Genomic DNA, 13,641 nt, shown 5'->3' on the forward strand with positions numbered 1-13,641 from the left:
GGAGATACTAGAAGATGCTTGTTTTGGAGATGGTTGGAAAATATTGGGAAGCTAAGAGACAGCTTTTTCTAACAGTTGGGAGTTTTACTGTAACTGATTATGAATTGCACCCACTCTCTTCCTTAGCCTCAAAATCTTGGGTTGTCAGGGAGAGGATGTGTTCTGCTGAGAGACTGTATTTTCTGGCTTCCTTTTCAACTAGAGGTGGTCAATGAGATAGAATTTACTGGTAGAATTTTTGGGCAATCTCAAATAAGGTTGACCTGGCTAGGAGGAGTATTTTTCCGACTTCTTTCTTTTCCTCTTCCTTCTAACTGGAACATTGAGGTGGGAGCTGGTGCACCAGCATCAATCTTGGGCTATGATGACAAAAATGATGGACCAAGGATCATGTGGCAGAGCGGAGGAGCCTAAGTCCTTGATAACAAAGTGGAGCTGCTGTCCTAGCCCTAGCCTGACCAGTTCCAGATTTCTTTAAATGACCTCTTTGAGAGAATAAATCCCTAATTTGTTGAAGCAGCTGTTATTGGTCAAAAGCAGTTAGGGATATAATTTTTTTAAAGATTTTTTTATTCGAGAGAGACAGAGAGAGAGAGAGAGAGAGAGAGGCAGAGACACAGGCAGAGAGAGAAGCAGGCTCCATGCAGGGAGCCTGATCCAGGACTCAATCTGGGACTCCAGGATCATGCCCTGGACTGAAGGCAGGCACTCAACCGCTGAGCCACCCAGGTGTCCCAATTTCTTTTTTTTTTTTTTTTCTTTTTCCCAATTTCTAAATGACACATTCTTACTTCCATTTCACATTAGAAAGTGAAATAAAGTTTGTTCTAAGTTTGTTTTGGGAGCTGAGGTATATAAGCTTTTTAATTTTTTTTTTAAAGTGAGAAAAGCAATATATCTTCTTATTTATCAGGAAGCCAAGTTTATCAAGAGCCCAGTTCATTGTCAAAGTGGGAGGAGCCCCACTGGGGCACCTATTTATCTATCTGATTTTATTCTTCAGATTTCCAGTGCTGGGCTCTGGGAAGTAGGGGGAGAAGACAAAGAGATTACAGATGTTCCCCATGGAAAGACTCTAAGTTGACTAGTGGCCCATCATATCTGGAAAAAGAGTGGATCTGGATTTCTACTCTTCATATCCGGTAGGCAGGTGTGAAGTTCACTCTGAATTGGTTGAAAAAGCTGACAGTAGCCTTGGAACTAGGGTGTGACAGAGATGGGTTCAATCCAGTGACCAGAATGTAGCCCAGGGCTCTTATTCCTTGGTCACAGTTGACCCCACCTAGAAAAACTTGCCCCGGGGGCATTTCACACCTATGTAGAACACTCTTCTCCAAAAGATGAATTCCTCGTCATCCTTTAAGGCTTGGCTCTATTACCACCTCCACCAGGAAAGTCCCTGCTCTTTTCCCCTAGTCATGCAGTTTCAGATGATTACATTATGCAGTAATTATTTGTTTACGTAACTCTCATCCTCATTTGTCTGGGAACTCCACAGGGGGTCAGAGAGGAAGGCTAAGACAACTATGCATCCTCTGCGCTTGGCTAAGTCTGCGTAAGGTGTTCACTAAATTAGGCGGAATGAATGAAATCCCATCAATTCATTTTTGTATACTTCATCTGGTAGGGTTGCCATCAAATTTGAGGAATGGTCCACATTATTCCGTTCTTGTTCCTGGGAGATATAACATGATTATACCCATGGTATCTAATGAAAAAGTTGAACTTTATCCAAGAGGCCATGAGACTTGTTATAAGGGGAGAAGGAGCAGGAGGGATCTCCATGCTCTCCTTCATAGAGTCTGCTGATTCCACCTTCAGTTCCTGCTTTGGCTTCGATTATTGTACTTGCCTTACTCTCTTAGGCATCTCTTGTGTGAATTGCTCCAGGATGGCATCCAGACAGTAGCAATCAAGGCTGTGGCACCTTCATAGTCTAGGGGGTGGGAAACAGAAGCATAAGGAGCATAAAATAGCTTGCCTGAAGTCCCAGAGTCAGAGAGTAGTGAACTACAGATAAAACTAGGGTTCCTTTTTTTTTTTTAAGTTTTTAATTTAATCTCTATAGCCAACATGGGACTTGAGCCCACGACTGGAGATCAAGAATCACATGCTCTTCTGACTAAGCCAGGCGCCCCAGGCAGCCTGTCCTCTTAACCACCATACTGACATCTTGCATTTACTACACTTTGAAATAGTACTTGTTTCATAGGGTTAAGATATGGAAAACACAACAGCTGCCACACCAAAAGCATTCAGTAAATGTTGGCTGTCCTTACTCCTGACCCTTCTTTTGCAAACACTCAGTAAATACTTGAATAGTTTTGAGTGTTATTAAGTGTGAATGAGCACATAGGAAAGAGACAGACACACACATGAGCATGCATCCACAGAGACACATGCATGCAAATACCAGAGAGAGCAAACGTGATGTGTGGGCTACCACTCAGCACCAGGACACTAGGAGGGACAGAGGAGCTCCTCGAAGACAGGGGAGGCAGGCAACAGAATCAAAAGTATGTTGGATGTCTCGGTGCTAATTCCAGGAGCATTCAGGGCCCAGGGATCCCAATGAATGGGAGGAATAGTGGTTAGGGCTGCCATGCATTGTTGTGCCATCTGTGCCCTACACAAAATGACAGTTGGGGTTGGGGAGAGTAGGGGCTGAGAGCTGTGTGCATCCCAAAGGGGCACGCTTTTCACATTTATCTGCCAAGGGGAATAACTTTTCTCAACCCCACAACAACGCTGTATAAGCTAATATTGACAATAAAGATCCCAAAGACCAAAGAGATCCCAGGAAGAAGAGAGCCCTTAGGGACTTGACTGATTGATTCTCGGGGTTGAGCAATAGTCAAAAAAGCTGATGTTTAGGGAACAGAGCCCCAGTAATTCATTGACTCTAATTATGAAGTACCTATGGTATGTTGGGCGCTCTGCTGAAGGAGATGGATACGGACTGCACTTTCATGGAGCTTAAAGACCCAAGAGGGAGGCAGATATCAGACAAGGAAACTAATATGTAATGTCAGCCAGTGGTTAGGGCTATAATGGAAGGAAAACAAAATGAAAGATTGACAGTGACAGAGGAGGGAGAGCAATTCTGGGTAGGTGTTTGAGTGGAGAACGGGATGATGGGAAGGGGCCTGCTATGATATCTTGAAGATCAGCCCTAGTATTGGGGTCCAGGGTAAAATCTAAACAATAGATAGCAAATGGTTGGAATGGAAGAAAGGCTACCTAAGGAGAAGTGACTTCTACCCAAAGGGATGTGAGAAAGTAGTCCTGCTACCCTTGCACAACCCCAGGGGGCACCATTTGTACCACGAAGAAGAATGTTACGGCCTCAGACGGAGGTGACTTGTTCTGCCTATGTCCCCTTCCCTCCCAGGAGACCGAATGTTCAAATGGGTAACAGCCAGGCCAAATATGACAACGGAACTCTGACCCACAATTTCTGGAGCAGAATGATCAGGACTTGGTGAGTGGCTGCCAGTGCTCCTATTTTTACCTCCTTGCTTCCAACTCAGGACCAACCAGAGAAAAATCACTCATTTCTGCAAACCAACTACGTAGGAGGCCCTACTTCTAGTTCACCTGTCTCCGGCTTCCCCTGGCCACAGCTTCCCATCAGGGCGCCCCTGAAGCCTCCCCAAAGCAAGACCCTTTGCTATGGCAAGCTCTGTGTCAGCAGGCTCTGTTCTCTTTTGGGAGGGTCTTCATGGATTTCTAGGCTCCCTTTCTGCTGAGTAGGGATGCAGATATGGGGTGAATCGTGAACACTAGAATGCAAGGAGCCTGGCAGACTGTGGACTTGCCATTCACCCTGGACTGTTAGAACCCCCACCCCCCCACACACACACACAGGCACCCCTCCCCCCAGAGGAGCCTTTTTGGTCTCAGATTGAACAAACTTCATCTATTTAAACTGTACTAATTTGGAACTTGTGCAAGTTTGCCCTGGAGCACCCTGGATACATTTGCACTGGATTAAAAACCAGAGTTTGCTGAGCAGATTCATGTACACCAGATTTTACTCATTTAAACTGGGATTTTTGAGTTACTTTAGCCTCTTTCATTTGCATACAATGATTGATATGCTAATTATAATAGACTCTGATCTGTGCATTAGTACTTAGAGCACAGTTAGTCTGGGAGGCCTGGGAATGCTTGTAATGGGGAGGAATAAAGCTGTACTGGGACACACAAAATTCTGAATTCTTGTCAACTTTGACTGGATTCCCCCAGTCGGGAGAAACAAGCAAATCTTACTCTTTCTTGGGTGTTTTGTGTCCCTAATGTAAGTCTGTCTCTCTTTGGATACAGCTTTGGCCACCATGTGGCCCAGGAGCACAGGACACCACTTTTGGATGGGGGATGTATCAGGATGATTCATTAATGTCCACATACATCCAACCCACCCTTCTTCTGGTCCCTGGATATCCAGGGCCCCAACTTCTCCATGGTGACAGCTCCCACTGGCCTCCATGTCACTTCTCTAAGGGGAAGCACAGAGGGAGTAGACTTCCAGAACTGGCTTCTCAGTACCATGGTCTCAGTCACCTGATCTCCTGTAAGATGCTTGGGACCGGAAGATAGGCCACGACACAGAACTAATGTCTTAGGCTTTTGCATCCTTCAGTCTTCTAAGTCAGACTCTCATTTTCAGGAACTTTGCACCATACCTGACAGAGCAGACAAAGACCAAGTGGCCCCTGGAGTTTCGGCGATCCTTTTCAACTTAGCTGTGAGTACTCTAGAGCTTTCTGGGAATCTTGACCTAGAAGTGCAGTTCTTTGGAATATTCCTGTCCATGCTCCCAGGCATCCAACATCCATCCACTCACTCACACACTGACCTGTCAAACATTTGCTGTGCCTATTGTATGTTAGCAAGATACAATCTTGATCTTCAAGGAGCCATGGTCTACGGTGAAATGGACATACAAATAATGCTAATCTAGCATGAGAAAAACTGTAATTGAGCTGTGTGCAAACTACTGGGTGAATAAAGAAGAGTGAGCAGATAACTCAGCTTGACTGGGGATGGCTTCACAAGTATCAAGCAGGTGACGCTTGAGTGAAGTCATATGGAAGCTTCCATTAGCTGGAGACATGGGGTGGGGACAGAGGGTAGGGAGGGGAAGCATTCCAGGCAAAGGCAGTAGGAACTTAAAACAGTTAAGAAAAGGCACATAGTTCTGTGAGGCTGGAACAGAGGATGAGGGAAGGGAAGATCCCAGAAACTGTAGTAGAGGTTGTCTTGCTGGAGGATTTGGTCTTTATTCTGAGGTCAGAGTACATGCACCCAAAGCAGCGTCGTGAACTCACATGCCAACAGGGGCCAGGCAGATGATGTCAATCAGTGAGGTGGGCCAGGTGGGGACTGGAAGACCCAGGAGCACAGGCTTCATCCAAAGGTGGCAACTGATTATTGCCATGCTAGAACGCAGGCTCAGGGTAGCCAAGTTCCCATTAATAAATGGAAATCCATATTTTTATATGAACACTCCCAAGTTTTAAATGTTGGGAATTACTTCAAAACATCATGCTGGCCAAGCATAAACATCTGACGTCCTAGCAGTCCCTAGGCTTTTAGTTTGCCACTTCAGATATAGCTTAAGCAGAGAGCTGTCACAGTCAGACTTCCGTTTCAGTGTCCCCACAGATCTCTAAATGATGTTTCTGCAGCAGCCTCTGCCAGCAAGAACCTCTTTTCCCCATCTTCACCTCCTTGCTTCTTGCCTATGTGGTTTTTGCATCCCTCACTGCCCTCCTAAGACTAGACCTACCCCTGACTGCCCTCCCGGACCACACTCATCCCTCACTGCCCTCCCGAGACCACGCCCACCCCTCACTGTCCTCCCAGACCATCTTCAGCACTAACCCCCATCTTGCATAGGAGGAGCTGGATGAATGAGCCATGCTCCAGGCCCAGCTTATAGAGAAGAGCCCAGCATTAAGGACACGAGAGAGCCATATTTATTTCACATGGACAAGCATGATTCCTTTGCATGCTGAACATGAAAGCTCGCGTGAGGAAAGTACCCGTAACAGCAGAATTAATGTGCTTTTGTCCATAGGGAGCAGGGAGGGTCACAAAGTGGTTTTCAAAGACAGTTACCCTTCAAGCAGAGTTGAGACCCCAGGCTTTGAAATCTCTGGTTTATTTCATCATCAAAGGGTTTGTCTCCCAGGCGCGGCCAGGGGTGCTTCTGGCTCTGCAATGTCTCGATGAGCTGCTAAGGTCAGGAGGAAGAGGATGGTCTCCTATCCTACCGCCCAGGGTGGCTAGGGAGGGTGAAGCTCAGAGGGGAGGTACATGCCACTAGGAATTAGCAAGTCCACTCCTGGGTGGACAGTGACAGGGACAGACTGCTGTGTTCACAGCAACAGAACCATCACCACTTATAATATCTAGCATAATCAGAAGATCCGCTCTTCTTAAAGCAATTTCCCAAGGCCTCTTATGGGCTGAAAGGAAATAATTCAGAATTGACTGGACATGCCAGAAGCAGGTCAACTTAGCCTAGACAGACTGGGAAGAGCTAGTGGCAGGGACCCCCCTGGTCTCATGGCCTTAGCTGGGCTTCCTAGTGCCAGGATGATGGAACCCGAGATGGGAAAGGGGGCTGGAGCCTAGGTTTGGTTTGCTGGGGCAAGAGGATCACAGATTCTAGGGGCAAACCTCATGGAAGAGACAAGCAGAAGAGCCCTTGCAGCTTGGTAGCTCACTCCCACCTGAAGTCCTGTCCAACAGTTTCATAAAATTTAATATTATAAGGTCTATAAAATTCCCGGAGCTGGTCTATCACTTCAGGATCAATCTGTACATGAGTTCTGCCTTTCGATTTGCCCAGGCACCGAGGCAGGAGGCTCGATTCTGTTTTTCTCAAGCAAGGGAATCCTTTGGTCTTGTTGAAATAGAAGTGCTTGTCTGTGATGAACCTCTTGATGCCCAGAAAGTCCTGGACCCGGCCCATCTCGCCTGCCGGGTCGGTGATGAGCCGCTCACCACTGACAAAGTGGATCTGAGCCAGAGGGAAGTACTGCAGCCAGCTCTCCAGGTGCAGCGCGTACATGCCGATGCGGATGGCGTTCCACGACACGTCCACCTGGCCCAGCGTGCGGTTGCGGAAGGAGAGGCCCTCGAAGGTGGGGATGTCCGGCTTCTTGGAGAGCGTCTGTGTGTAATCCGAGATGGCTCGGGTCACAGGGTTCCGCACGACCACAATCAGCTTGGTGTCTCGGGACATGTTGAAGATGCGTCGAGGGGCCTCCTGAGTGACGAAATAGCTGGGTGTCTTCTCCAGGGTGATCTGGCTCTCGAGCGTCCGTGGCATCAGGCTCCTGTAGGATAGAAGCAGCACATCATCAGACAGGGTCCGGGGGTGGGGGGTGGGCCAGGGAGACCATTTCCCTATACCCAGCTCCCTAGCAGAGCCCCCTCTCTCCTCGGTGACATCTGAGCTCCACCTGAATTCACCGGGTGAGGAACCTACTTTGGGAACTAGGCTTCCGACAAGCTTGACTTTTTATAGTATCGTATTGTCGACATAATCACTACCCTGCATTAGATCTCCAGTGAGGAACCCACTTCAACTCGTGGTAGTTGTTTAAAAAAAATCTTTAACGAGTTTGCTTTAAGAGAGGAAACAACCTAAATGTTCATCAGTAAGGGTTAAATAAACGATGGAATAGCCAATGAATAGAAACTGGTATATCTGTGTGTACACAAAGGGAATGATTTCGAAGATACAGCGTTAAATGAGAAAAGACAAGATACACCATATTCACTTGAGGAAGGATAGGCAAGAGACCAATGAAAATGGTTGCTTTTGGGGAGGTGTTGTGTGGTGGGGCACAGTTGAGGTCGGGGATAAATGAGAATTTCTTTTATTGTATAACTTTTTATCCTGCTTAAAATTTTTAATGTGTTTACTACATATCCAAAAAAATACAAAAGGAAGCCACCGAACATTCTTCTGGCAAAAGAGATTTCTCCCAACATACTAAGAAAGTCTTTTTCTGGGGAGAGGGAAGGCTTGTTTTGTAGGAATAGCAAGTGATTTTATTTATTCATTCATTCATCCATTTATTTATTTATTTGCAAGTGTCTTAGAAAGGAGTTCTGATGTCGTTTTCTGCTGGAACACATCTGAGATACATCCTCAGTATAAGCCTGAAATAGCACAGAACTCCAGGCTGGAAACCAGGTAATGTAACCTCTTGCTCCCTTTTTAATTTCCTGGTTCTGCTTGAGACTTTCAGGGATGATGGTGGGGAAGCTCTGAAGTCTCCTTCCTCGATGTGTCTCCTTCAGGCTTTGATGGAGGGGAAGAGTCCTTGGCTCCCAGTTGCTACTTCTCTCTGAAGGTTGTTATGCACTTTAGACCACCCAAGGTATTTAAAAAAAAATGCAGACGTCTGGGGCCCATCCTAGACCAACTGATTAGAAATATATGGGGTGGGTACTTTTTAAAAAATCTCCTCAGGTGGTTCCAATGTGGAGGCAGCATTGAGAACCCCTACTAGGTCATTGTTTCCCCACTGTGACTCCCCTATCCCCAAAACATTCTCTTCACCTTCCTCTGGAGCATACATTCCCATTTTTTCCACATTCCCATCATCCACTGCATCCAACAGCCCTGCTTCACGGCTCTTTACCCAAAATCTCCACTTTCTCTTTCCTTTTTCTTTCCTTTAGTGTGATGATCATGTGCTCTCCTCCTCATGGCCATACTTTGGGTCTTGTCCTTGGAATTACCCTAATTCTGAAACAGCTCGCTCTGAAATTCCACTCTGGGACTGTGGAGTGGGTCGAATGGTGACCTTTCTGAAAAATATGTCCACTCAGCACCTGTGAATATGACCTTACTTGGGAAAAGGGTCTTTGCAGATGTAAGTTAGTTGAGGACCTCTAGATGAAATCCGGGTGGGCCCTAATCCAATGAGCAGCAGCCTTACAGGGGACAAACAGGGGAGAAGAGACAGAGAAGACAATGTGAAGATGAAGGCAGAGCGTGGCGTGTTAGATGTACAAACCGAGAAATGCCAAGGACTGCTGGCAACCACCAGAAGAAGCTGGTGGCTCTAAGCCACTCAGTTAGTGGTCACTTGTTTATGGCAGCCCCAGGAAACGAATACAGACTATAACCTTCTTTCTTTCCACCTCGATTTAACACAGTCTCAAGTCCCTTATATGCTTGATCTTCAAATTCATCTATGAATCTCTTGATTTCACGTTCCTCCATGCCTACTCTGGACCCATGAATAACCACTGCAGTGGCACCATGGTCATGGTCATGAGCATCCTCCTCCTCATCCATTTCCTTGCAGTATGTGTTCTCTCCTTCTCTAGCAATGCGTCCTTCCAACCTTCCATCCTCTCCCATTCTCTCCTGGACTGACAAACAGCAGTGGAGAGAACCACAGACACCGACAGCTAGATCCTTGATATTAGTTTCAGTGGAACTCTCAAACACTGCTCAGTAATTATTTGTATTTGTCTCTCTAGGCCCCCCACATGGTTCTTCCTAATAAGTGCTCCACAGGGATCCCTGGGTGGCGCAGTGGTTTAGCGCCTGCCTTTGACCCAGGGCGTGATCCTGGAGACCCGGGATCGAATCCCACGTAGGGCTCCTGGTGCATGGAGCCTGCTTCTCCCTCTGCCTATGTCTCTGCCTCTCTCTCTCTCTCACTGTGTGCCTATCATAAATAAATAAAATTTAAAAAAAAATTAAAAAAAATAAGTGCTCCACATTCTCACCAGGAGCCCCCATCTCTACTCCCATTCTCCCCCCCCCCCATGTATCAGTTCTTCTACTCTCCTCTCTTCCACCTTTAGTCTGTTACCTGCACCCATCCTGGGTCCCTCCCACTGGTCTTGGAGGACACAGTGGGCTCATCTGTCCCCCTGTGCTCTCAGATCCCTTCCCCTGGGTGCCTCTCCTGCAAACCTGCACATTATCCCTTGGAACCTGCAAATTCACAGTGTACCTGACAGGCTGACACAACTGGTATCTTGCTTCTTCCAGGCTCAAGGTCTATCACAGACCCTTGCAAGTTGAAAGTTTAGTTTGTTTTTTTAAGATTTTGTTATTTGAGAAAGAGTGAGTGAGCACATGCAGGGGGAGAAGGGCAGAGGGAGAGGGAGAAGTAGACTCCCTGCTGAGCAGGGAGCCCAGCTTGGGGGCTTGATCCCAGAACCCTGGGATCATGACCCAAGCTGAAGGTAGATGCTTAACTGACTGAGCCACCCATGTGCCCCTGAAAGTTTAATATTTATTAATACTGAGTAGGCCAATTCTTTTTTAAAAATAGGATATCATTATTAGCAATCACAAGTACACATGAATAGAATTCTTTGGCTGGATTTTCTTAGAAATGTGCCTATATTATATTATGACTCTGGCACACACTGTAATTAGGTGTTACCCTTAAGGACAGGAGCAGATGACTTTGTATAGATGTGACAGTGCCTTGAAAATTAAGGATTTTCAAACTCTATGGGGGTGACTGATATAAAGGTTTTCCCTAAAACAAAAAGTTGACTTGACAAGCTACTAAGCAGATTTTCTGCACTACCCCTTTAACACATTAAAGAATACCCAAGAGAGAAAGTTGTGGGTAAGGTATTCCCAAGCTTATCTGAGTAAGGATAGATACTTTTGCCAGAAGCACCAAGGAACATCTCTCTGTTACCAGTTTGGAAAATTTTGACCAGTTCCAATGATTTCCAGGGTGGCACATCATTCCCCCCACTGTGCATGAAAGGGAAGTCCCATCCTTCCAATTCCTAACTGGCATATTAGCTGCAAAACCAAGTTACACATACTAAGACACTCACACCAGACTGGAAACCTCGCACAAACGTCAGCATGCCAGGAGTCAAATGGCTCCTGTGCACTGCACATTTTCTCCGTCCCTTACGTATGTGTTCCCCATCAGATCATCAGGATAGAGTTCTGGAGGCCTGTGTGATGATCACGTGCAAGGAGACTCCATATACACCTTGTTGCTCTGCACACAGGCAGGTGTTGGGGGCACTGGATTTTCCCTTGAGGCTCATTTTCCCTCTTCATGTCATCGTTGAAATTTTGCTTACCTGCTTCCAGCTGCTAATGGCTGAACTCTTCACTCTCGGCTTTGGCCTCCTTTCTTTACCATGTAGCTCTGAAAAAATTCCTGGAAGAATGGTCTGACACCCCCGGTCCGGACTCACTCACCTCCCATCTGTTATGGTAAACCTGCTCGGCAGCAATTTTCCCTACATCTAGCCACAGCCCCCAGATTTCTCTTTGAGGAACTATCGCTCCCGCTTTGGATAAAATCTTGGCAGGCCAAGGGGTGGCTGAGTGGCTGAGGTGAAGACAGTGCCAACTGTGTCGTAAAGACTGGAAACTGCTGGACTGGGGCCCCCAGCCAGGCTGCCTCCTGAAGAGCCTCCTTACTACGCTCTCCTACCAATCCCTTTGGCTGTCTTCATTCTCAGCCTTTCTTTTCTTTTCTTTGTTTTTTTTTTTTAGATGTATTTATTTGAGAGAGAGAGAGCACGCGTGCACGCAAGTGCATGCATGTGCAAGTGGGGGGAGGGGCAGAGGGAGAAAGAAAATTTTTTTTAATTAAAAATTTATTTTTTATTGGTGTTCAATTTGCCAACATATAGAATAACACCCAGTGCTCATCCCATCAAGTGCCCCCCTCAGTGCCCGTCACCCCCACCCCCCGCCTTCCTCCCCTTCTACCACCCCTAGTTCATTTCCCAGAGTTAGGAGTCTCTCATGTTCTGTCTCCCTCCTTGATATTTCCCACTCATTTGGAGAAAGAGAATTTTTTTTAAATATTTTACTTATTTATTCATGAGAGACACACACACACACACACAGAGCAGCAGAGACACAGGCAGAGGAAGAAGCAGGCTCCATGCAGGGAGCCCAACGTGGGACTCGATCCCGGGTCTCCAGGGTCACGCCCTGGGCTGAAGGCAGCGCTAAACCGCTGAGCCACCCAGGCTGCCCGGAGAAAGAGAATCTTTAGCAGAGTCCCCGCTGAGAGTGGAGCCCACCGCGGGGCTAGATCCCACGACCCTGAGATCACGACCCGAGCCAAATTCAAGAGTTGGGTGTTTAACCGACTGAGTCCTGGTGTCTTCATTCTTGTCCTTCCTGACACCTGGTTCTTCCACCTTCCTCTGTGTTCTCTGAGTCCCCACATGTCCTTCCAATGAAGTATTACCAGTTTAAGTTGGTGAGCATTGGTTTCTGCTGTTTGCATCCCGAGAATCCAAATCTTATCTTTTGCAACCTGGCTTCCTCTATGTGGAAGCTCTGCTCACCCCACTGGATTACAAACTCCATGAGGGCAGGGCAGGGAACCATTCTGGGTCTTCCCAAGTCTCCCACTTCCCCTATTCCACATGATCTACCCGGGTGACCTCACTCCTCCCCCAGCCTTTAACTGCCCCCAAGGAGCTGCTGACTGACCAGTCTAACTGCAGATCCAATGAGCCCATGCTCTAGACTGGAATGCCCAACTGTCTGTGGGCTGGACACTGTACCTCAACAACCGACCCCCCATTTTCCTTTCCCAAACTCCCTTCTCTCTTTTGCCTGTTCTTGCAGATGATATCACCATGAATCCACTCACAAAGCAGAAACCCTCATTCTTGACTCCTTCTCATACCTAACATCTTTCTTTCCAGTAAGTTCTCAAGCAGCCCCCTCCTCTCCCAGCCTGCTCGCACAGCCTTGAACTCTTACCATCTATTTCTCTCTTATCTCCATGCTTCCACTCTCTCCTCCCTTTGTCTGTTCTGCATCCTGTGTCTGCCAGGGAAATCTTTCTAAAGCAAATTCAATCTTGTCAACCATCAACTATTCTTTTGAATAGAGCCCATATTCCCTGACTTGGTACTCAAGGCCACTGCCTTACCTTTCCAGAATTAATCTCTTGCCACTTCCTGGCAACTCGATGCTCATGTCATGCTGAATATAAAATCCACTCCTCAGACACATCCTGCTCTGTCATGTGTTTTGCAACTTGCTGAGTTTTTTGTTTTTGTTAAGACTTTGGGTCATCTTTCTTGTCTCTCTCAGCCTGGAGACCGTTGACTCATTTTTCCAAGTCCAAGCCAAAAGTCACACTGTCTGTGAACCCTTTTTTGTAACTGCATGGCATCTGGTGCATTCAATTACCAGCACCCTCATCCCATCATGCAGAACTTATGAGATATGCATTCACTTATATCAACATATTGTCAGCCACTTGAGCAGGTTTCTTGTGCATTTTTGCCTTCCTAGCACAATACCCAGTATACCCCAGGTGCTCAATAAATGGGTCAAAGATCCTGTGTCAAAGGCAAGTGCCTACTGAGAGGTTATCTTAAGTCCTCAGAAGTTACCAGTGTTTGTTCAGGAAGCCCAGCCTTTTCTCGGCTTTCTGGCCTGGGGCAGAAGAAGGTTTCAGCAGACAGTCCTGGGGAGTTGGGAACATGGTGCCATTTTTAAGATTTTTATCACGGCTACAGGTACTTGGGCTCAGGCGATGGGACGCCCAAGCTCTGCTTCAACCAAACCTCCACATATAAGAAAACAAAATGAGACATAAGAAGGAACATATTTTGTGCCCTGTTTTGCTGCCT

At 46.8% G+C, this 13,641-nt stretch overlaps 1 protein-coding gene and 1 long non-coding RNA gene across 6 annotated transcripts in view; one reads left to right on the forward strand and one right to left on the reverse strand.

Moving 5' to 3' along the window:
• The window catches only part of LOC102153038, a 46,481-nt gene that overhangs the window by 28,533 nt on the left and 4,307 nt on the right, over positions 1–13,641 (forward strand). For 2 of the 5 annotated variants that reach the window (XR_005360808.1, XR_005360810.1), the window contains exons 2-5: positions 3,392–3,481; positions 4,670–4,747; positions 6,860–7,154; positions 8,114–8,215. This is a non-coding gene — a long non-coding RNA (uncharacterized LOC102153038). Of the gene's footprint in view, positions 1–3,391; positions 3,482–4,669; positions 4,748–6,859; positions 7,155–8,113; positions 8,216–8,322; positions 9,581–13,641 lie in introns of those variants that run through there. The other 3 variants (XR_005360809.1, XR_005360812.1, XR_005360811.1) reach the window with 2 other exon arrangements.
• The window catches only part of HS3ST2 (heparan sulfate-glucosamine 3-sulfotransferase 2), a 90,507-nt gene continuing 82,824 nt past the window's right edge, over positions 5,959–13,641 (reverse strand). Inside the window, exon 2 of the mRNA XM_038540049.1 lies at positions 5,959–7,349. Coding sequence (XP_038395977.1) covers positions 6,731–7,349 — 619 coding nt within the window. The 3' untranslated portion in view covers positions 5,959–6,730. The remainder of the gene's footprint in view (positions 7,350–13,641) is intronic.

The sequence above is a fragment of the Canis lupus genome, chromosome 6, assembly GCF_011100685.1.
Source record: "Canis lupus familiaris isolate Mischka breed German Shepherd chromosome 6, alternate assembly UU_Cfam_GSD_1.0, whole genome shotgun sequence".
NCBI lineage: Eukaryota > Metazoa > Chordata > Mammalia > Carnivora > Canidae > Canis > Canis lupus.